This window comes from Mustela nivalis, assembly GCF_964662115.1.
Source record: "Mustela nivalis genome assembly, chromosome: 1".
In the NCBI taxonomy this organism is placed as follows: domain Eukaryota; kingdom Metazoa; phylum Chordata; class Mammalia; order Carnivora; family Mustelidae; genus Mustela; species Mustela nivalis.
The window spans coordinates 2,017,193-2,038,595 of NC_139020.1; the positions used below are offsets into that span (position 1 = coordinate 2,017,193).

The 21,403-nt window shown below is 65.0% G+C and overlaps 1 protein-coding gene across 1 annotated transcript; it reads right to left on the reverse strand.

Moving 5' to 3' along the window:
- Positions 1-10,569: 10,569 nt before the first annotated feature.
- On the reverse strand, positions 10,570-20,285 carry GATD3 (glutamine amidotransferase class 1 domain containing 3). Its single transcript, XM_082721175.1, has 7 exons — positions 20,069-20,285; positions 19,070-19,122; positions 17,835-17,948; positions 17,077-17,196; positions 13,919-14,011; positions 11,973-12,129; positions 10,570-11,097 (listed from the first exon to the last, which is right to left on the reverse strand). Exons 1-7 carry the CDS (start codon positions 20,195-20,197, stop codon positions 10,969-10,971), a joined length of 795 nt encoding a protein of 264 aa, XP_082577301.1. The 5' UTR covers positions 20,198-20,285; the 3' UTR covers positions 10,570-10,968.
- Positions 20,286-21,403: the final 1,118 nt, after the last annotated feature.

Here is a 21,403-nt window from a genome sequence, read left to right on the forward strand (position 1 = left end):
GGACACGAGGGCCAGGCAGCACCCTGGGAGCGTCTGGGCCCCCGGTGCCTCTCCCTGCAGCCATACGGCCTCTGGAGGGGCTCTCACCGTGCACCGGTTTCTCTCATGAACGAGATCCCAGTGCCCCCTGTGATGGGCGGTGTCCCCTCCCCCACCCCATACAAATCCATCCTGGCATCCTAAGCCCCAGCACCTGCGGAAGTGACCTTATTTGGAAATGGGGTCTTTGCAGATGGGATGAAGCTCAAATGAGGTCACTAGGGTTGAGCTCTCATGTCCTTCTACAACGGGGAGGTGCGGACGTGGGCTCATGGTGGGGGTGCCATGTGACCATGCGGGCAGCGATCGGGAGACGCTCCCATGAGCCAAGGAGCCCCAGAGCTGCCCACAGCCCCCCAGCCCCCACGACCTCCAGACGGTGAGGAGGAGCGTGCCGTGTTGTCCACGCTGGCCTGTCACCAGCAGCTCGAGGACGGCACCGCGCCTGGGTCACAGGCATGCCGTGAAGACTCCGTGGGATCAAACACGTACGGCGTCTGGCACGTGGGGGCCCACCGGGGGGAATGTGGTCACGTGCGCCTCGGGGCCCAGGAACTGGAAGGTTCTGGAAAGCCTGAAGGCAGGCAGGCAAGTGCGAGCAGATCCCTGAGCCTGACCCCAGGAAACAAGGCCGTGCACCTGGGCCTGAGGGCACAGCAGACCCTGAGGGCTCCCTGGAAAGGGCCTCAGCAGCAGATGCAGGACAACTGTGACCTGAGCGCATCTGTGTTTGCAGAGTCTCGGTTTGTAAAGCACCGATGTGGCTGTGACCCCACCTGCCCCTCAGAAGCACCTGGACGGAAGGGTGCCGGCGGCTGTGAGGACAGATCAGGCAGGACCCCCACCAGCTGTGGGCCCACCACCCTGGGTGCCCCTGAGTCCTGGGCCACCGCGCTCGTCCCCACGGATCACAGAGGCTCTGAAGCAGGCCCCTGGCTCATCTGGGTCATGTCCTGTCAGGACCTTTCTGGCTTCCTGCTGAGCACGTCCAGCCCCCACGAGTTCAGCCCCTCCAGGGCAAGAGTGAGGGTCCCAGGAGCTGCGCAAAGCTCTTCTGAGCGAGGCAGAGGTGGGGTGGGAGGCCCGGCCTGTGGCTGCCCAGGAAGGGCCTATGGTCAGAAGTGCCACCCACACTGTCCCTCTCCCTGGCTGTCCCCCGCATGATTCTGTGCTGCTGGGCCACGGGTCTGGGTCTCTGCACGACCGGCTGGTGCTCCTCTCCTGGGGCTGCCCTGGCTTCTAGGAGAAAAACTCACTCTGCGAAGTCATCAGGACACACATTACTGCGGACGCCGTGCCTGCGGGCTGGCCTGGGCCTGACATCGGCTCACACACATGCACTCACCCCTGCTCGCGTGTGCGACACGTCCTGCCTGCACACGCCGTATGTGCTGATGTGCATACCACCGCACACACCTACACGTGTCCCCATGCTCACATGCCCCTACCTGCTAGTGCACGCACACCACACACACCTACACATGCAGGTGCACATGTGCACACTCCGCCACCCTGGTCCCTGGGAGGCCTGGGAACGCAGGCTCTCACCTCTGCTTCTCTGTGGCCACAGCAGTTTTGGGACTTGCCCGAGGCCACCCCGAGTGGGGTCAGGAGTCGGGCCACTGGCCCACAGCAGCCCAGGGACAGGAGGAGCCCCAGGTCCTGGGCAGTGCGCTGGCAGCCATGGGCACAGGCTCTCAGCACACCGGCGGCAGCAGCTGATCACGGGGTGAGCCTGGGTCCCTCCGGAGCCCCAGCTTTCGCCCTGTCTATTCAGTCCTCAGAGACGGACGTCTGCCGCCCTCTCTGGTGTCCCCAGCAACATGCTCCTGGCACCCAAGGCGACACCCCCAGAGCACACGCGTGCCTGGGAGGAGCACAGGGCTCGGGGCCGACAGGAGCCCTGCAGCCACGTGACGGGTATGTGGGGGAGCCGGGCCTGCCTCGTTGGGGCATCTGCTCTAGAGAGCCCCTCTGCACACACGCGTGGGCCCTGAGCACACGAACACCTCGGGTTCTTCTGCTCCGCCCCCAACGCCGGCTTTCTTCTTAGACAGTGGTTCCAGCTTTCATCCGGGACCCCTGGAGCCCCCAGCCCCTCCCCCCACATCCTAGGGCTGTGCCTGCGTCTCTAGCTGCGGTGTGGACGTTCCCTGGATGCTGCCACCCGTGGGGCTCAGTGGGGGTCCCTCAGGCTTCCCAGCGGGGTGTCTGCCGGCCAGAGGACCTCCCGTTCGGCAGCCGCTTGACAATAAATGAACGATACCCACAGGGTCACGACGGGGGCCCCGGGGCACTTGGTGTCCAGCACAGCACATGGGCAGCGAGAGCAAAACCACTGCTAAGTGACCCCCGAGGCCAAGAGCGGCTCCTTGGGGAGCAGCGTAGATGAGGCCCAGCCAGAAGCCCTCAAGAGCACCCACACGCTCTGGCCCGGCGGTTATTGGAGCAGCACCGTGTGGCCAGGACGTGCAGGAGTCGGAACCGCGTGCTGCTGGCGGTAACGCTAAGGGAGGCAGCCACGGGGCACGACCATCGGGGGAGCCTCGAGAAACCAAACACAGAACTGCGGCGTGACGCGGGAATCCCCCCCCGGGCCCCCTCCAAAGAACTGGTCAGCCACCTGGCGCCCGACACCCACGTAAGCACCCACGTCAGCACCCACGTCCACAGCGGCACTGCGCACGAAGCCCAGCAGTAAGGCCACCCGGTGTCTGTCACCCATCGGCGATGACCGGACCAACGGAACGGTACCATCCAGCCGACTGAAGGAAGGACAGTCTGACACCTGTGACAACGCGGTGCACCCCGAGGACACCACGCTCAGGGACGTCTGCCAATCACCAAACACGAGCACTGCGTGGCTCCCTCCTGTGAGGTGCTTGAGCAGCCGAGTTCAGGCACAGAGGGCGGGGGGGAGCTGGGGGCTGCGGCGGGGGTGGGGAGTTGGCACTTCCCAGGGACAGAGGCCCTGCTCGGGAAGACGAGATGGATGTTGGAGGTGGGCAGTGGGGAAGGCTGTGCCCCAGCCTGAACGCACCGACCGCTGGCAGCCTGGCCGCAGGTCCCTCCAGCAGCAGCCGGGGCCCCGAGCTTGGTGGGGGTGCTGTGTACACATGGCCCGTTGCGGGGAGGGGTGGGGCATGGGCCCAGCACCCCTGGGCAGGTGGACCGTTCTCCCAGGAAGCTGCCGCCCACCCGGCCCGCGGTGCACCGTGGAGCCCAGGCCTCTCCTGCACCCCAGGCCTGTTCTGCCACCACCCACGTGGACAGGCAAGAGCCTGTGAGACCGGCTGACTTGGCCCTGCCCCACGTGGGCAGCCTGGCAAGGAAAGGCTCACCGGGGGCAGCCGCCAAAGTGCCGGCCTGAGTTCACTCGTGCAGCCCAGGGCACTCAGTGCTGACCCCGTGTGGGCCTCACAGCGGGCCCCATGCGGGGAGTTCGGCCTGAGGCACAGACCCCGGGGTGCAGGCAGCCCGCCTCTCACCCAGCCGGGCCTCATGTCTATCCGTTGCCTCTTCTGATAACAAACAGCCCCAAAACTTAGTGGCTTAAAACTCTATCTGTTCACAGTTCTGTGAGCCTGCACCTGGGCTGCCCAGGTGCCCGTGGCCGCCGGTGCGGCTGTCGGACGTAGACACCCCAGCCCAGCCGGCCGCTCGGAGCGGGCCTCGGGCTCTCCTGCTCCATCTCTAGGAGCCCCCACCTCCCGCCCACCCCGCCCCGCACAGCTGCAGCCCTGTCCCCGGCCGCCAGGCCCCTCCCTCGCCGCCCGCCCACTCCTTTCTCACACAGAGGAAGCGGCAGCCTTCCAGATGTGACGAGAACCCGTGAGACGGTCCGGAGCCACGCAGCCTTCCCGCAGCAGCGCGGCCGAGAGCGCACCGCACGCGTGCCGGCCAGGTCTGCTCCACTGGAGCCGTCTCCACCAGGCCTCGGCGCAGGGCGGGCTCATGGCAAGACGCCAAAACCTGCAGCCAGGCCCGTCAGAGCTGCGTCGCGGAGGAGCAAGATAACGTCTCCAAAGAAGCTGGAGGAAAAACACCTTCACAACCGTGTTGCTGAGAGTGACAGACACCCTGTGAGCCAGGAGACTGCGGGGGAAGACTCAGGAGCGCTGCGAGACAAAACCCACCAACCCCCATTCCTCACCCTCTGAAACTGTGTCCCAAACATGAAGGAGAAGCAAAGACTTTGTCCCCCGGGAATGACAGGGATCCACCAGCAGACCCGCCTTCCAGCAATTCCCCGAGAAGGAAAGGAACGTGGGCCACGAACTCTGATCCACGCCGGGGAAGGAGAGTAAGTGACGGGAGAGTAAAAATCTGCTTTTCTTCTTCTTACTCGATCAGCAGTCCCTCCAAGTAACAGCTGCGACAGCCGTCAGCGGTCAAGGTCAGTGACGGAGGACAAAGAACGGTATTGCATGATAACAAGAAGGTCAGTCCTTCCAGAAGACAGAATGGTCCTTAGCACGCATGCACCTGACAACAGAGCGTCAAGCTACGCGAGGCGGGGGGTGACAGAACTGCTGGTGGAAACAGATGAACCCGCTACCACGGCGGGGACGCCCGTGCCTGGCTCAGAGGACAGACCCAGCACGCAGGAAATCAGCAAGGACACAATGGAACTCAATGCCACCATCCGCCAATGGGACAGAAGTCACAGACCATCGCACCAAGCAGCAGCGGGATACGCGTTCCTCTCAGGCTCACAGGGCAACTCTAAGACAGACCGTGTTCTGGGCCACACACACACCTCAGTACATTTACGGGAAGAGAAACCATACAATGTCTGCTCTCAGACCACAGTGGAATTCAACCAGAAACCAGTATCTGAAAGGGAACTGGGAAATCCCTATAAACTTGGAGACTCAACAACATGCCGCTAGAGAAAACATGGACCAAAGAAGAAGTCTCAGGAGAAATTTAAAAATATCTGGAACTGAAAAAAAAAAAATCAAAATATAATTTAATCAAAACACAACTTGGCGCCTGGGAGGCTCAGTCCATCAAGCGACTGCCTTCGGCTTGGGTCATGATCTCAGGGTCCTGGGATCGAGCCCCACATGGGGCTCCCCCTCCTCTCTGTTCCTGCTCACTCTCTCTCGCTATCTGTGTCTCTGTCAAATAAATAAAATCTTTTTAAAAAGGGTACAATTAAAAATAAGTGTGTAGGATGCAGCAAAAGCAGTGGTCAGAGGGAAATTTATAGCATTGGATCCATGTTAGAAAAACTCTCTAAATGAATCATCTGAGCTTCCACCTTAGAAAACCTGAGAAAAGAAAACATGCTATAAATGCAAAGCCAACAAAAACAATACACAATAAAAATCAGAGCAGAAATCAATGAAATAGAAAAAAAAAAGCCAAACGAAACCAAAAGTTGTTTTCTGGGAGAATCCAGTATGGGTCCCTGGACATGGAAAGGATGATGACCCAATACCACAAGCGACTCGATGCCCACTTGATTCAGAGACTTGGGTAAAATGGACGTGCTCCTTGAGAGACACACTCTGTAGAGTCCTCTACCTGTTTGTTTGTTTGTTTTTTAAGATTTTATTTATTTATTTGACAGACAGAGAACACAAGCAGGCAGAGAGGCAGGCAGAGAGGGAGGGGAAAGCAGGCTCCCCACTGAGCAGAGAGCTCGATGTGGGGCTTGATCCCAGGACCCTGAGATCATGACCTGAGCCAAAGGCAGAGAGGCTTAACCCACTGAGCCACCCAGGCGCCCCTTCCTCTACCTGGTCTTAAAGAGAAACTGAGTCACTACTTGATAACCTTCCAAAACAGAAGGTACCAGGCCCCGATGCGTTTACTGGTGAGTTCTACCAAATACTTAAGGAAGAAATTATACCAAAGCCAGATAAAGACAAGAAAACTAGAGGCCAATACCTCTCATGAACACAGATGCAAAATCTTCAACAAAATATTAGCAAACTAAACCCAAGAAAGTGCAAATTGGGATTTACACTAGGTATGCAAGGATGGCTCAACATTTGAAAAAAAAAATAATGGAGTCTATCACATCAGCAGATTAGGAAGAAAAATCATCTGATCATATCAATGGATGCAGAGGAAGCAGCTGGCAAGTTCCAACACCAAGTCATGATAAACTGTCAGAAAATCAGAGAGAGAGAGGAACCTCCTCCGCGTGATCAAGACCACGTACGGAACCCTCCTGCCAACACACTAATGGTGAGAAAGTCGAGGCTTTCCGCGGAGATCGGGCGGAAGGCAAGGACGTCCCCTCTTCCCCTTTTCAACGTTGTGCTGGACGTCCTTGCTAACACATAAGGTAAGAAAATAAAATAAAAGGCATACAGATTGGAAAAGAAAAAACAAAACTGTCTTTGCTCACAGAGGACACGACTATCTCCACAGAAAATGCAAACACGGCAACACAGAGGCCTCGTGAACTGAGCGATCGTAGCCACACTGCGGAGTACAAGGTTAACACACGACACACTGCTAAGAGGAACAAGTCAAGACACCTGACCCCACCCGACTCCAAGAATTACCGCAAAGCCACGGTCATCGAGACGGTGTGGCGTGGGGTGGGCAGTGTTGGTGACAGCACAGGTCAGTGCATCAGCGGAACAGAAGAGCCCAGAAGGAGCCACACGGACACACCCAACGGACCTTCCACACAGGAGCACGCGCAGTGCGGTGGGGAAACGGTCTGTTCGACAGATGGGGCCAAGCGACAGGACACCCGCAGCAAAGACACGGACTCAAACGTGTCACAGCCTTGAATGTAAGAAGTGGAACCATAAGCCTCCTGGGAGACAACAGAGAAAACCCAGATGGCCCCAGTGGTGAGGGCTTCGTGGACGCAAGACCGAAGCTACGAGCCGGGAGAACAGGCCGATGCGCTAGAATTCCTTAACAGTGACGGCAGCGGCTCTGCCCCAAGCGCCGCAGCAGGAGAGCTACAGGCGGGAGAAGCAACGCAGGACACGGGTCTGAACGAAGCCTAAAACACACAAGGATTTTCTAGATTCAACAAAATGAAGAACGCACTTTAAAATCGGCAAAAAACCCAAAGGACACTTTGAAAAATATACGAGTGTATGAGAAGCTACTCCACGTCCCAGGTCGCCGGGGAGATGAAGCTCAAACAGCGGCGACACCGCTGCACCCCTCCGAGAGCGGCCACGGTCTGGCGAGGACGGGAGCGCCCGGAGCGCCCGGTCACGGCTGCGGGGAAAGCAGGTGGTGCCGCCACCTCGGAAGGAGGTTTGGTGGTTTCTCCCAAGACGAAACCTGCTCTTCCCACCCGACCCGGCGATCGCACTCCCTGAGGTCCCCCCACGGCGGACGGGAACACACACCCCCACAGAAACCCGCACACGAGGGCGGCGGCAGCTCCGTGCGTAACTGCCAACCCCTGGAAGCCACCCAGGGGCCCTGCAGCGGGTGGACGGACACGGGAACTGTCCCTCAGGCCGTGGGAGGGTGTTCAGCACGAAGAGGACACGAGCCATCCGCCATGAGGGAACGCGGGGGGCCGTGAGTGCGTGTCACTGAGTGACAGGAGCCGGTCTGAGACGGCTGCGGCCCGTGTGACCCCAGCGACAGGACTCTGTGGCGAAGGCACCGTTGTGGGGCCGGTGACAGGCCGTGTTGCGGGGCGGGGGGAGGAGGGACGAATGGGCGGAGCACGGCAGACGGGGAGGGCAGAGGACTCTGAGACCCCGCAGCGGTGGATGCCCGTCCCTACGCACAGAACGCCCGCCCCGAGAGGGACCCTCCCGTGAACAACGGACTCTGGGGGATGACGACGTGTCCGTGTGGGCTCACTCATGGGACCAGATGCACGACTCGGGTGCGGGATGCGGACAGTGGGGGAGGCTGTGCCCGTGTGGGGACAGCGGCTGTATGTGAAATCTCTGTATTTTCCTGTGAACCTAAAAGTGCTCCGAAAACTGAAGTCAGTATAAAACGCGCGCAGAGTGCCACCAAGGGAAGCCCCGCGGAGGAAAGGAACGGAGAGAGGCAGGTGCTCCCAGCGGTGGGGATGGGCGAGGAGGGGGCCCTGGAGCCGGGCTGAGGGCAGACGCGCGGATGGGGCTCTGCACGGACCCCATGACTGGCAGCCTCAGGCCTTCAGCACCCACCAGCAGGTTCATGCTGAGCCCACCGCCCTGGGGGTTCCTGGCATCTGCTCTCCTGGGGCCCCTGGCCCATGGAGACGGCACCTGAGAAACCAAAAGCACGTACACGTCAGCAGGCCAGGGCGGGCGGCAAGGCGAGGCGAGGAGACACTCCCACGAACACTCCTCGGCCCGGCCTCTGTGTCAAGGCGTTTCCAGGGACCACCAGCCACGGTCTGGTCCTGGACACCAGGCCCATCGCCCGTGCCCTCTGCCCCACCGACACCCGGGGCGCCCCTGAACCCACTCTCTGGCCGTTCCTGCTGGGCGTCCATCCGGCACGCTCTTCACACGCAGCCTCATCCTGTCCGCCTGGGCCTCCCCTTCCCCCGCCAGCTGAGGGACAGCGCCCGCACTCAGGAGGCACCGGTCGTTGCCAACCCCTGGCCGGCTCTCTCTGGGCCCTCCCGGCGCGTCGGGTCTCCTTCCCCAGCACAGGCCCGAGCACCGGTCTGCCTGCCTGACCTCCCGCCCCGCAGGGCTGCGGCGAAGCTGCGTGAGCGGGTGCCGGGACCTCTGGCGCACGGAAGCCACGCACACCCGTGTCCTCGTCACCTCGGGGGACCGAGAGAGGAAAGCAAGACGGGCGTGAGCCCTTCCGAGCCGGCGATCAGACGCCTCATCCTTCCGAGAAGCCCCAGGGCGGAGGACGAGGACGACGGCCACAGGCAGGGAACCACGTGAACGCTACCGGCCCTGAGCCGCTCCGCGGGCCCCGTCCTCGCGTCCCGTCCCTCCCCGCGCACCTGCCCCTCCAGAGAAGCCCAGCAGAGGAGGGGACCCCGTCAGCCCGTTTCCCGAGAGTGGCTCTGGGTCCCGCAGCGCCCGACATCACCCACGCCCTGCGGAGACCCTTGAGGGGGCAGGTAGGGCTCCGGCGGCGCCAGTGGCTGCCGTGAGCGGGACCCGCCGAACGCCTCTCTGCTGCGGTGCACGTCCCGCGTGTCTCGAAGTCGTCCAAGTGCAGGCAGAGGGGCTCCTCCTCACCAATCACTGACGAGCACGTGGCGGGCAGACAGCAGAGAACCCGGGGAAGGCCTTCCCGGCCCGAGCGCGTCAGCCTCCACGGAGCACCGCACACCAGGAAGGGCCGCGGGCGCACGGCAGCCCATCGAGGCCCTTGAAGAAAAGGCCAACGGAAGAAGGCACATGTGTCCGCCGCAGGGCACGCCAGCACAACGCACACGAACTCCGATGGTCAGTAGGACGCCGGCCACGTGCTCGGCTGCAGCAGACCGCCCAGGGCCAGACGCAGCCGACAGAAAGGGGACTGGTGACAGCAGCCATCAGAGACACCAGAGGAAACCTCGCCCACTGAGGCCAGGCTCCAAAGCCCCTACCGCCCGGCAGCACCAACGGGACACAGCACCCCACACGCCCGTGAACACGCCCACACTGCCGGAGTGCTCACGAAGGCAGTGCTCGCGCAACACAAGAAAGCTGCCGAGGAGCCGACGGGGGAGCACGTCGACGAAGGAAAGCCACACGGGAAGGGTCCCTGTGCCCGGACCCCAGTGTGCTCGGCCCTGGTGGGGGCGGGGAGGGCCTCTGCCCTGTGGTCCCACCGCAGTGTTGGCCGGGACCTTCCTGAGCTGCACACCTGGGGGCCAGGCACTTCTCCCTACACACACGCGTGCACACACGTGAAAAGGGTTTCGAGGCGTTTCTCAGGAAGGAAATAGTGTTCCATGGTGACCTGACCTCTGACGGGCCCTGGGAGGCTACGCGGGGCCAGGGCAACCCTGGTGTCTGCAGGTGGTCCACAGGGGCTCCTGCCTTTGGGGGACACAGGCGGGCCCCCAGAGAACAGAGTTCCCGTGAAGGTCAGACGTGCCGAGGCCGGCTGGCAGACACGCGGTTTGCCGGCGGAAGGGGCCGCACGGCATGGGGCATCACTGCTCTGTCCCCGGGCCCGGGAACCCACGAGGCTCATCATCACTTACCTCTTATGGCAGTTGGGGGGTGGGGAGGGCTTGGGTGCCAGGCCCCAACTGAACGGCCCAGAAGTGCACCCTCGCAGCTGCCCCCACTCTCCCGGGGTCACAGGACAGGGACTGGGCGGGGGATGTGCTACAGCAGGGGAAGCCTGCACCACACACAGGCTGCCCCCGGGCTGTCCCTCCCCAGACAGAAGCGCACACACGACACGGGCCGCCAGCCGGTGCTGCCACCAGACGCCTCCCTGCGCCTTCTCTACCACCTCACATCGGCTGCTGCCGTGGCCTGGGACCGACCCGACAGTCCCCACCCCGCCGGCTGACCACACGGGCCGCGCGTCCGCAACTTCCTTTCCTTCCTGGAAAGCGAGGAACCTCGCTTCCGCCGCCCACGCCAGCTTCAGAAGGCGTCAGTCACATGAGCCGGCGGAGTGTCCATCTGGGAAAAGAGTTTATTCTCCCCGGCCTCAACGCGACCCTTTTCCGTTTTAGTGCACGTTTACTCTGGGTTACAGAACTTTCAGTTACCAGTAAGCGTGATAATTCAGTTTCCTAACTACTAGATTCATAAACTCAAAACAATTCTTCCCTCCCGAGTGCCAAGCATCCCAAGGCCACACGGAACACCGTGGGGCGACGCCTCCCGAATTCTCTTCCTGAACCAGCAGGCCCCGCTTCACTCTCCGGTCACACGGGAGACCCACCGGCCTGAGCCCAAGGATGCCTCCTCCTCGGGCAGAGGTGCCTCCAAGTGGATCCCTGCCCGCAGCCAGGGGCAGGGGCACACGGGCCGCCAGCTCCCCCTGGTGGAGGAGGCGGGGCCGGCGGCACGGTCACTTGCGGCAGAGTTCCAGCACCTCCTTCACCATGGCCCCGATCCCGTCGTGGATGTGGTGGAGCTCCGTCTCGCACATGAAGGCCGGGGTCGTGACCACCTTGTTCTTCTGGTCCACGTGAGCTTCGTGCACAGAAGTTATGGAAACGCGTCACGTAGCAAGGACTAGGAGATCGCAGGCGCGACGCGTCCAGCCCGGCCCCTGCTGCCCCACACCAACCTGCGGTGGGCAGAAGCGTACGGAGAGCAGAGCAAACCCACAGCAACAGGCCAACCCGGGACCTCCCTCTACCCGAGCCACATTCCTGTCCCGGTCACCCAGATACCAGCAGGCACAGGCCTGGGCCTGTCCCATGCTAACAACATGCGCCCTCCTGTGCCCAACCCCAAGGCCGCGTGGCCAGCCCACCCGGATGGCTGTGGGCTCTGCCCCGCTTTGCATAGGGGGGAGACAGAGTGCCGCACCGGAAACCGCCCACGAGGAGAGAAAGGCAGCTTTGAGACGGACACCCAGAGGGACACGGTGTTGTCTCCAAATTCCTGGGGGACACCGTGCCACTCTGCTCCTCAACCCTGGCCCACGTGGAGAGTCTGGGTCCAGCCGTGGAGCCGGAATGCGGTCGGCCTGTGGCCCGAGGCTCTGTGCGCACAGTACCGGGCACCCACAGGAGGACCAGCATCCCACAAGGCCACGTGGGATGGCTCCCCATCCACGGTGCCCAGGGAGCTCCCAGCCAAGCCAGGCAGCCTGCTCCCCCCACCCCCGCCCAGAAACCTGACCCCATGGAGCCTGAGGCCATGCACTCGGCTGACCAGGTGGCCCCGTGGGGGTCGAGGCCTGGGCACGCCACGGCAGCAGGTGTGACGCCCGTCATGCACGTGTCCCCAGAAGCCCCAGCAGCACAGACCCTAGTTCGATGCTGCCTGCCTGCCTCCGTCCCCAAGGTCAGAGGACGGGCCCCCGCACCACACGCGGCTGCCCCCGGCTGCCGGAAAGGATATGGTCACTCCCTTCACGCAGTGCTTGGCACCCAGCGCTTTGATGGCTTCCGCGGTCCCTGCGTAGGGCCACCTGCCGCCTTCCTCCTGCTCGTGGCCCACGGTGACCTCAACGCCGCGGAGCACTTTGGCCGCGAGGACAGGAGCGATGCAGCACAAGCTGGAGAGCAGGACAGGGCGGGCTCAGGGCTACCCGTGCGCACGCCAGGCCCGGGGCGGGACTGACCATGAGGAGGAGCCCAGCAGCGGCCGCCGGGCCCACGGAGCGAGGCGTGTCGCAGCGACGGGAGCTCCCCTCACTGCCCCACGCGCCGCAGCCCCAGCAGCGGAGGGCACGTGGGCACCGGCCGCCCACTGTGGTGGCCGCAGAGAAGGGCTCTCAGAAGGCAACAGCGACTTCAACCTGGGTTCTGGGTGGCTTTTCACACAGCAGCAGCTGACCCCGGGGCACGGACGTCCCAGAGACGCCCTCTCCGCAGAGGGTGTGAGAAGCGGTCTCAGCGGGCCAGAAAGTGTGCCCGGCACCACGGCAGCCAAGGACCCCCGCCACGAGAGCCCTGAGCCCCGCTACACCCAACGGGCCGTTCCCAGGGTGTCGGAGGCCTGTGGTTCACTCTGGGCACTCCCGCGGGGCTCCTCTGAGGCTCTGCTCCCACCAGGAGGCCCCGCTGACCCGAAGCGCCAGACCTCGGCCCGGGCCCGCCCATGGCCATGCGCGGGGGACACGTGGCACCACCGTGTGGCTGCAGGCCGGGCTGACCCTGCCCTCCCTCTGGGCCCAAGCACGCCGCTGGCGGCCCCTGCCCAGCTCACGGTCAGCACGGCCTGTCTGGGCTCCCGTGCAGGCCCACAGGGCTCTGTCCCCAGGCTGCTCCGGCGAGCCGTGAGAGACGCCAACATACTCGTGTTCCTTCACAAACGTCACGCCTAAAACACGCGCTAGAAACGCGTGGGAGAAAACCTCCCTCAGCCACCAAGAAGGCAGAAAACCATCAGAACTGGCGTCCTGAAGCGCCCACGTCCCCAGCCTGGCAGCCGCGACACAGGACACACGGCCAGCAGTGTGGCCATCAGCCCTGGAGTGGTGCTGTTGGCACAGCCGCCCACCCTGCTCTCGGGCCGTGCCAGAGGCCCTCGCTGGCACTGCTCAGGGGACACCCAAGCGAGGCGGCACAGCCACCGGGCCCCTAGCTCCCGCCTGCACTCGTGATACAGGGTCGTCCCTGGCGCTCAGCCGCATGAGCAGAAGCTACTCCAGGGCTGGCGTCCCAGGAGAGGAGAGGAAGGGGTCGCGCCGTCCCCCGCTCCCGGGTGGCCCAGCATGGCGTCCTCCAGCCCATGGGCGGCCAGCCTACGGACCCGAGGCCAGAGCCTTCCGTGAGGAGGGGTCCCGCACCGTGACCGGCAGGACTTCGGGCGAGTGACCCGCGTGGGGACTGTCGTCACGCGACCCCGCTCACGCAGCCGCAGAGGCTGGCGCGCTCCCTCGTCCACACCCGCATTCAGAGCATCCGGCGGAGCTCCCGGGGCGCTTCTCGCACCAGCGGACCTGCACCACCCACACGCCCCGGCGCACTCGTGCCGATAAGCTGGGGGCCGGGGCAGCCCGCCTGGCGAGCTCGGGTCCGGGGTGCGGCGGCCTGCGGGAGTCTGGGTGCGCCTTGAACGCTGCCCCAGGGCAGGGGAGGGCGCTGGGCCAAGGAGCCGCAGCCGGCCTGAAGGGGGACAGGATGGCGGACGCCTGGCGAGGGGAGGAGGTGCTGGCAAAGCCGGGGTCGGGGAAGGACTGGCGGGGGAGTCTTCCAGAAGCTCTCCTCCTGTGAAGTCAGCAGAACGAGTTACCATGACCGCAGGATGTTCCCAGCAGGAAGGCGCCTCTAACGACCGCGAGCCCCGAGTGAAAACGGCCTCCAGGACCCCGCAGCCCCAACCCCACTGCCCCGACCTACCCGATGGGCTTGCCGGCCGCGTGGAACTCCTTCAGGACCCGCTCCACGTCCCCGTGGACCCTGCAGTCCTTCCCGTCAGCGGCGAACGTGCTCCTACCATGAGAAGAGGCGGCTCAGCTCTCACGGCCGGGGGTCGGCCTGCCTGGGGCCCCCACCGCACCCGGGAGACGGCCGCGCAGCTGCACTAACTCCCCAGCTCCCGGGACAAGCAGGTCACGTGCGTGAGCATTTTTCAGGCAATCACATACGTTACTTTTTCTACTTCTTCAAGCCCAGCGAGGGAGGGGGCGGCAGAGAGGTGAGGGGGGAGGCCGGTCCCTGGGAGAACCACAGCCAGCAGGTGCCCAGGCCGCGGGCCGCACCAAGTCCTCAGAGGTCGGCTCCGTAAGCCAAGGAGGAGCAGGACACGCTGCGGGCCTGAAAACCGTGACCCGCCATTCACGCACGAGGAAGTCGCGCGGGTTAGAGGACAGGACACCGCGCCTCTCACCAGGGCAAGCGCGGCTCGGGGGTCTGGACGGCCTCCCCGCCCACCGGCCGCGCGCCGGCACCTCTCTGGGAGGCAGCTGGTGAGCCGAAAAGCACGCCCACTCTCCCAGGAGCCCCGCTCTGGCTCCATGGCACGCGCGTGTGCACACCTCTGGCCCGGGAACGCGTGGGCACCACGGGGCTCTGCCACCTGCGGCCTGACCGTCTCAGGGTGTGCCCGCGTGGCCGAGCTATCACGCGTCCCGCTTTAACACACATCAACTATCTCCCCCAGAAGCTAGTAGCAGTCCACACGTGAGGCCTGGAAACCACACGTGTCCATCCGAGTTGGGGCGTCTGCCCGACGGGGTCTGTACGTACAGCCATGAGGTGCTTAATGGGCCACCAACAAGCCACCGTTTGTGACACATACAGAATAAGACGCTTAACGGGCCTCCAACTGGTTACACTTTCCTTTTTTTTAAAAAGACGTTACCTTGAAAAGCAAGAACGTGTGCGTGTGCACAGAGGGAGAAGGAGCGCCCAGCAGACCCCCGTGTGCGGAGCTCCCACTCACAACCCTGGGATCACAGCCTGAGCCGAAACCAAGTGCTGGACACTCGCCCAACCGCGCCAGCCCGGTGCCCCGGTCAGACTTAACACAACCACATGGAGACCTCTCGGAAGTACACGTGAAGGGGCAACCAGGGCAGGGACGGGCCCGAGGCTCCCAACAGCAAGAACTTCTGTCCCCTGCGAGCTCGCCTGCCGCCCCTCGCTGCGTGCACACGGCCCAACCGGCAGCCGTGGCCAAGGTGCCAACCCCACCAAGCTGACGTTTCTTCTGGAACGGTCAGGACGAACGGGGCAGGAGACCTGAAGCCCCAGCCTGCCCGGGGGGGAAGAGTGAGTTCACAGACGGGGGCGCTGACCCAAGGCCACGGCTCCCTGGAACGCAGGGCAAAGATCTGCCGACAACCTGCTCATCTCCCTCCTGGGCTTCTAGGTCAACCGCACGTGGTCATTAGCCGTGCCACGGGCACAGCCCCAGCACAGTCCCAAAGTGCCCTCACCCGGGCTGTGAGGGGAGAGGTGGGCACTGGTCAGAGTTCAGGCTCATCTCCCCCAGGAAAACCCCAGGGCCTGGCAGAGTGAAGCTACGGAGGCCATTCCCCGCCAGCTTCTGCCGGTGCGCGTGCAGGCGGTGGGGACGAGGGCCGCGCCCCCGAGAGCCGGCATGTGGACGACGGAGCGGACGTGAGGTGAGGCAGGGCTCCCAGAGGAGGAGGCGCTGTGGGAACCGGCCCCACGGGCGGGCAGAGGCTTGGGACCTGGACAGAGCCGTTCGGGTATCTGGAGGCCGAGGGGAGCCATGAGGCGTCGAAACAGCTCAGGGTCTCTAACTGCCTGTGCCCCTCACTTCTGGGTGCAGGGCACCGGGACACAGCGAGCCAGGACACTGCTGCAGGGGGACAGTGCCCACCAACCAACCGAACAGGGTGCAGGGGGTGGTGCTCACGAGGGTCCCAGGCTCGCTCCCCGCCCCACCCCACACCCTGCACACAAGGAGTCCAGGCGGAGGCAGGGCTGACGGGGGACAGTCCAGGTGACAGAATGTCGACAGGACACTGTGGTGCGAGCCTGGGGCAGGCAGCCGGCAGATCAAGAAGTGGGGAGGCCTGCAGTCCAGATACAAACAGAATTCCTGGCGGACATCAGAGAAGGGCGCCGGGGCAGGAGGGGAGACCCCACGGGGGCAGCGGGAGGAGGATGGGGGAAGAGGAGCCGCCGCAGGAGGCACGGTGGGCAGGGACCTTCGAGAGGAGGCCGAATGGCACAGCAAGGAAACCCAGCAGGTGCTCGCAGGCCGAGGCTGTGCAGGAGCGTGCTGGCAGCACCCCACACCCGCCTGGTCTGGGACAGGAGGGGGAGCGGGGGGCGGAGTGGGGGGCTGGCTGCCCGAGCTCCCAGCCAGCCACGCTGTCGGGGCGCCTGGCCGTGGACCACAGCAGCCGGCTCGTCTGCGACCCAGGGAGATGCTCCCCGTGGAGCCCAGTCTGCGGGGTTTCCACTGACACCCGCTGAGCCCAGGCTGTAACAGGCTGTAACCCCCACTAGGGTCCCCGTCCGACCCCAAAGCAGGCGACACAGCTGCTTCCTGTCCTCCCACGCCAGCCGCAGGGGGCTGCCCAGGAAGGGACGAGCGGGGACGGTGCGGCCAGCACAGAGCACTTCCGTGAGGCACGAAGGGACAGGTGGAGAAATGGGAACAGAAACAGGACCTGAAACCCAAGGGACGTCACGCCGACGTGGTGACAGCTTGTGCTCCGGCTACCACGGCAACGACCGGAAAACAAAATGAGGAAGGCCTCCCTTCCTCCCGACAGACCAGCCTCCGCACAGCCCACGGGGACAGCGGCTTCCCTGCGGCCAGGCCCGTGAGGCGGCGGTGTCTGTGAGGAACACGTGCGGGGACACAGGTCCTGATAGGACCAGCCCGGCCAGCGCCGTCGCTGATCAGAGGAAGCCCCCGCCGCCCCCACCCCGCGGCGGCCGGTACCGGGAACACCCAGCAAGAGGTGAGAGAAAAACCTGCGTCCTGCTGACGTAACACTGGGGCCCCTGACAGAGCAGCTCCGTGCGGCCTCTGGGACCCCACGCCCCGTCCCCCGCGGCCCTCCAGCACTCACAGGTTCTTAGCGGCCCCGAAGCCTCCAGGGAAGATGGCGGCGTCGTGATCGGCCGCGCTGAGCCGGGCCAGGTCGGTGATCTTGCCGCGGGCGATCCTCGCAGACTCCGTCAGGACGTTCCTGGGAGAGAACAGAGACCTGAAGTAGCGTCAGGGTGTGGAGAGCAGAGCCGGGCTTGCGGGAGGCCGGCCCAGGAGCAAACACGCATGTGCTCAAGGTCGGCGTCTAGAAAGACGGCCTCGCCCCTCGCAGCATCTGGCCGGCTTAGCCCCTTGCAGCATCTGGCCGGCTTGGCCCCTCGCAGCATCTGGCCGGCTTAACCCCTCGCAGCATCTGGCCGGCTTAGCCCTGGGGCCTGGCGAAAGCAGGCGTGGGAAGGTCCAGGTACCGCAGAGGTGGAGGGAAGCAAGCCAGGGCCTGCCCCAGCAGGAGACCGCACTGTCCGTGGCTGGACCCTGCAGCCAGAGGAACCTCAGCATGTGCCAAGACTGCACGGGCCTCGGGGACAGAGATGCTCCGAGACTGGGGCCCAGGCAGGGGCAGGAGTCCACGCTGACCGCAGGGCAGGGGATCACGAAAGCCAGGCAGGAGGACTTCCGGCAGGGGTGGAGGGTAACGAGCGCCACCACGGCACCGTCGCAGGACAGCCCGGAACGCAGCCAGATTCGTGGCCGGGACAACGCGACCAAGCCCACGGGGTCTCGGGCAGCTTCCAGCAGGTCCTGGTCCACGCGCAGGACTCGGGGAGGGACCCACACCTGCTCTCGCTCTCGGAAGGCTGCCCCTTGGTGTGGTCGACCACGTGCATCTGAGGGATGTCAGGAGCGAAGATCTGGACCTTGGCCCCGCCACGGCTCAGGTGGACCAACACCCTGCGCGGGAGAAAGACAGATTCTGAAACAAGGCCGACCCGGCACTGCCTGTCACTCCGCGTGCACGGGCAGCGCCCCGCAGAGGGCCCCGTGCACACCCCTTACGGCGGCTACCATCACGCAGCCTTCCCGCAGGGCTACGGCCGGCTGGCCAAGGACCCCCACGTTGACAGTTCAGATTCGCTGCCACTGAATCAGCCTGGAGAGCCCAGCTGGTCCCCCAGCTCCCTCTACAAACCGGGGTGCAGGGGACGGGCGACCGGGCCGGTCCCAGCCTCAAAGTCTAGGTTCCCAGAATGCTTTGGGTGCTCTTCCTCCCACAGACGATCGACGCAGGACGGGAGGGCCGAGCCGGGCTTCAGTCAGGACAGGAGGTTCGAGTCCCACTCTGCCCCACCCTTCCTGTCACGGCCAGAGGGCTGCTCTGTTCCAGGCCTGGGATCTCACTGTCCCCCTTCAGAGCCGGCGGCGTGAGCCGGTAGGGCCAGCACCGCCCCGTCACTCGGGCTCGGCTCCTTGTAACCTGCAGGGCTCTCCGCACTCGGCTCCGTGTCCACCCGCTACCCCGTGCTCCCGTGTTCTCGTGCCCCAGCCCCGAGCCCCCTGGAAGCTCTCCTGGCTCTCCACTGCCCACCAGCTCTGCACACGCCGAAGTCCACTGCAGGCCGGTGCCCACACTGGATGGGAGGGCGGGCGCAGGCTGGGGGGGGCTCGGGCTCCTGTGGGTTCCCTGTGGCCCCGCACCCGGGAGGGACATGCTCCCCAGCCACGTGCTAACTCTCCTCCAACCTGCTCCAGGCCCACAAGGCCTAGCGCTCGGGCGCACAGAAGCCTTTTCACTCAAGTAAGAGAAGGACGAGCGACGGCTGACGGGTCCCATCAAAGACGCGGCCCAGAGAGCCGGGGGAGAGCCGGGAGGAGGACACCCACGCCCCGGGGCCTCCGAGGGAAGCAGCAAGTGCCAACAGGGCACCAGAAGTGCTCCCTGCTTATCTCTGGGGCACAAGGCCGCGGACTCGAGGGGCTCCCTGCCCCTCACTTCCCGGCTCACTGGTTTCTGCCTGTCTAGATGAAGGGTCCCCAAATGGTTCAGGAAAAGGCAACCGTCCTTGAGGGCTTACGCTGAGGCCTCGTGGAGCTCAGTCCCATCGTAGACGCCACATCCAGACAGCACCTGCGGGGGAGCGGGGGTCAGGGGGGAGCCCACCTGGAAGCCGCTGCCCTGGGGGTGGGCGTGTGTGTGTGTGTGTGAAGAAGGGCAGGCTCAGAGCAGAGAAGGGAACTGACCCTGGACAACAGAGGTGAGGGCTGCGCAGGGGTGGGGTAGGGGGTTAAGGGAGGAGCCTGGGGGCCCAACTCAGAGAGGGGGTGGCTGAGGGGCTAGGAAGCCTTTTCTGGGGGAGCAGGGGGAGCAGCAGCAGAGAGATTAGGGGCCGGCCTGTGCGAGAGCAGGGGGCCTGGCCTGGGAGGTGGAGGGGTGCTGCGGGGGGTTTGGGGCACAACCTGGGGGTTGGAGGGGTGCAGGGGGGGAGTTAGGGGGCTGGCCTGGAGGAGAGCAAGGGGCCCGGCCTAGGGAGTGGAGGGGTGCGGCGGGGAGCTTGGGGGCACGACCTGGGGGGTGGAGGGGTGCGGCGGGGGGGTTGGGGACACGACCTGGGGGTGGAGGGGTGCGGCGGGGGGATTGGGGACACGACCTGGGGGGTGGAGGGGTGCAGGGGGGGAGTTAGGAGGCTGGCCTGGAGGAGAGCAAGGGGCCCGGCCTGGGGAGTGGAGGGGTGCGGCGGGGAGCTTGGGGGCACGACCTGGGGGGTGGAGGGGTGCGGCGGGGGGGTTGGGGACACGACCTGGGGGTGGAGGGGTGCGGCGGGGGGGTTGGGGACACGACCTGGGGGTGGAGGGGTGCGGCAGGGGGGTTGGGGACACGACCTGGGGGTGGAGGGGTGCGGCGGGGGGGTTGGGGACACGACCTGGGGGGTGGAGGGGTGCAGGGGGGGAGTTAGGAGGCTGGCCTGGAGGAGAGCAGGGGGCCCGGCCTGGGGGGTGGAGGGGTGCGGCGGGCACTTAGGGGCCGGCCTCGGCGGTAGCCCCGCCCCCAGCCCCGCCCGCCGGCGTCCGCTCACCAGCGCGACCCTGGCCCCCGGGCGCGGCGCCGAGCCGTGGAGGGCCGCGCGTGGGGTGGACGCGTGAAGCGGCGCGAACGCGGAGGCCGCGCGTAGCCTGGACGCCACCAAGGCCCTGACCGCCGCCATGACTGCGCGGGGACTCGGGTCGCAGGGTCACGCGGTCACAGAGCCCCGCGCGTAACCGGCGTGCCCCGCGCCTGCGCAGTCGGCCCGGCCGCCGTCCCGCGAGCGCGCCGGTAGGCGGGGCCGCGCCTGCGCAGTCGCCCTCCTGCGCCAGGTGGGTGGCGGCCGCCCCGGGAGGGTTCCTGGGTCGAACCCCTCTGGGAGCTTCCCAGGAGTCCGCCGGCGGGAGACTCCCCTAATCTGCCGCGTTTCCAAGTGCGGCGGCTGTTGGCGATGCTGAGCGGTCCCCGCGGCGGCCCGGGCTGCGGGCGCCCGGCAGGTGGACGCAGGGCCGTGCCTGCCGCCGGTGTGAGCGCGCCCGGGCCGCCCTCGGCACAGAGACCCGGGGAGGCGGCAGCAACGGGACCGGAGACGGCTGGAGCCGAGGAGGGGCTCGGGCGGTCCCGCTCCTCTGCTCCGGACCCTTCAGGCCGGGCCCGGGACCCTTCCCTGCAGCCGGGCATTCTCCCGCGGGACCCCGGCCTCTCCCGGCTCCTGGGGCCCAGCCCGCCCTCCCCCTCCCCCTCCCCGGGGTCCAGAACGGGGTCGCGGGGTGATGCCGACGTGCCCTAGGTCCGCCCCACCCTGAGGAAGGTCCTTCTGCGGATTCGGATTCCGCCGCGCTGGGAGCCACGAGGCCGCCTCTCCACCAGCCCCGTGGCAGCTCCGGGCCCTGCAGAGCCGCACCTCCCAGGCGTCGGCACCGCTGGGGCGGCTCAGCGGCATTTTAACCTCAAAAATAAAACTCCCTTTTACCGACAAAAACGTGTTCGCTGGAGAATAGCAGAGCTGTCCCCCGTGAGAAAGAACCTGCGGGAAAACTGAAACCACAGGCAAATCAGGAAAACAGGACAGAGGAGCCTCTTGATAGAGGAAAAGGGGGCTGGGGTTGTAGAAACCAAGTCCACTGGAGTGAACAGGGAGCGGGTAGTGCAGTGGCCTCTCACTGGCTGGGCCCTGCCACCTCGCACTGGCTGTGACATCTCCCATTGGCTGGGGACCAGGTGCCCAGGAGGGACAGGGCTGAGGGCTCCCCCTGCGGGCCTCCAGACTCCACTCCAGAGGAGACTTCACTTGTCAACTTTTTGGGCTTCATCGGGCACACATGAAACCTATCAAAAAAGCAGCATGACCAGCTGCCCGAACCGAACAGCACTGCCGTCGCAGCTG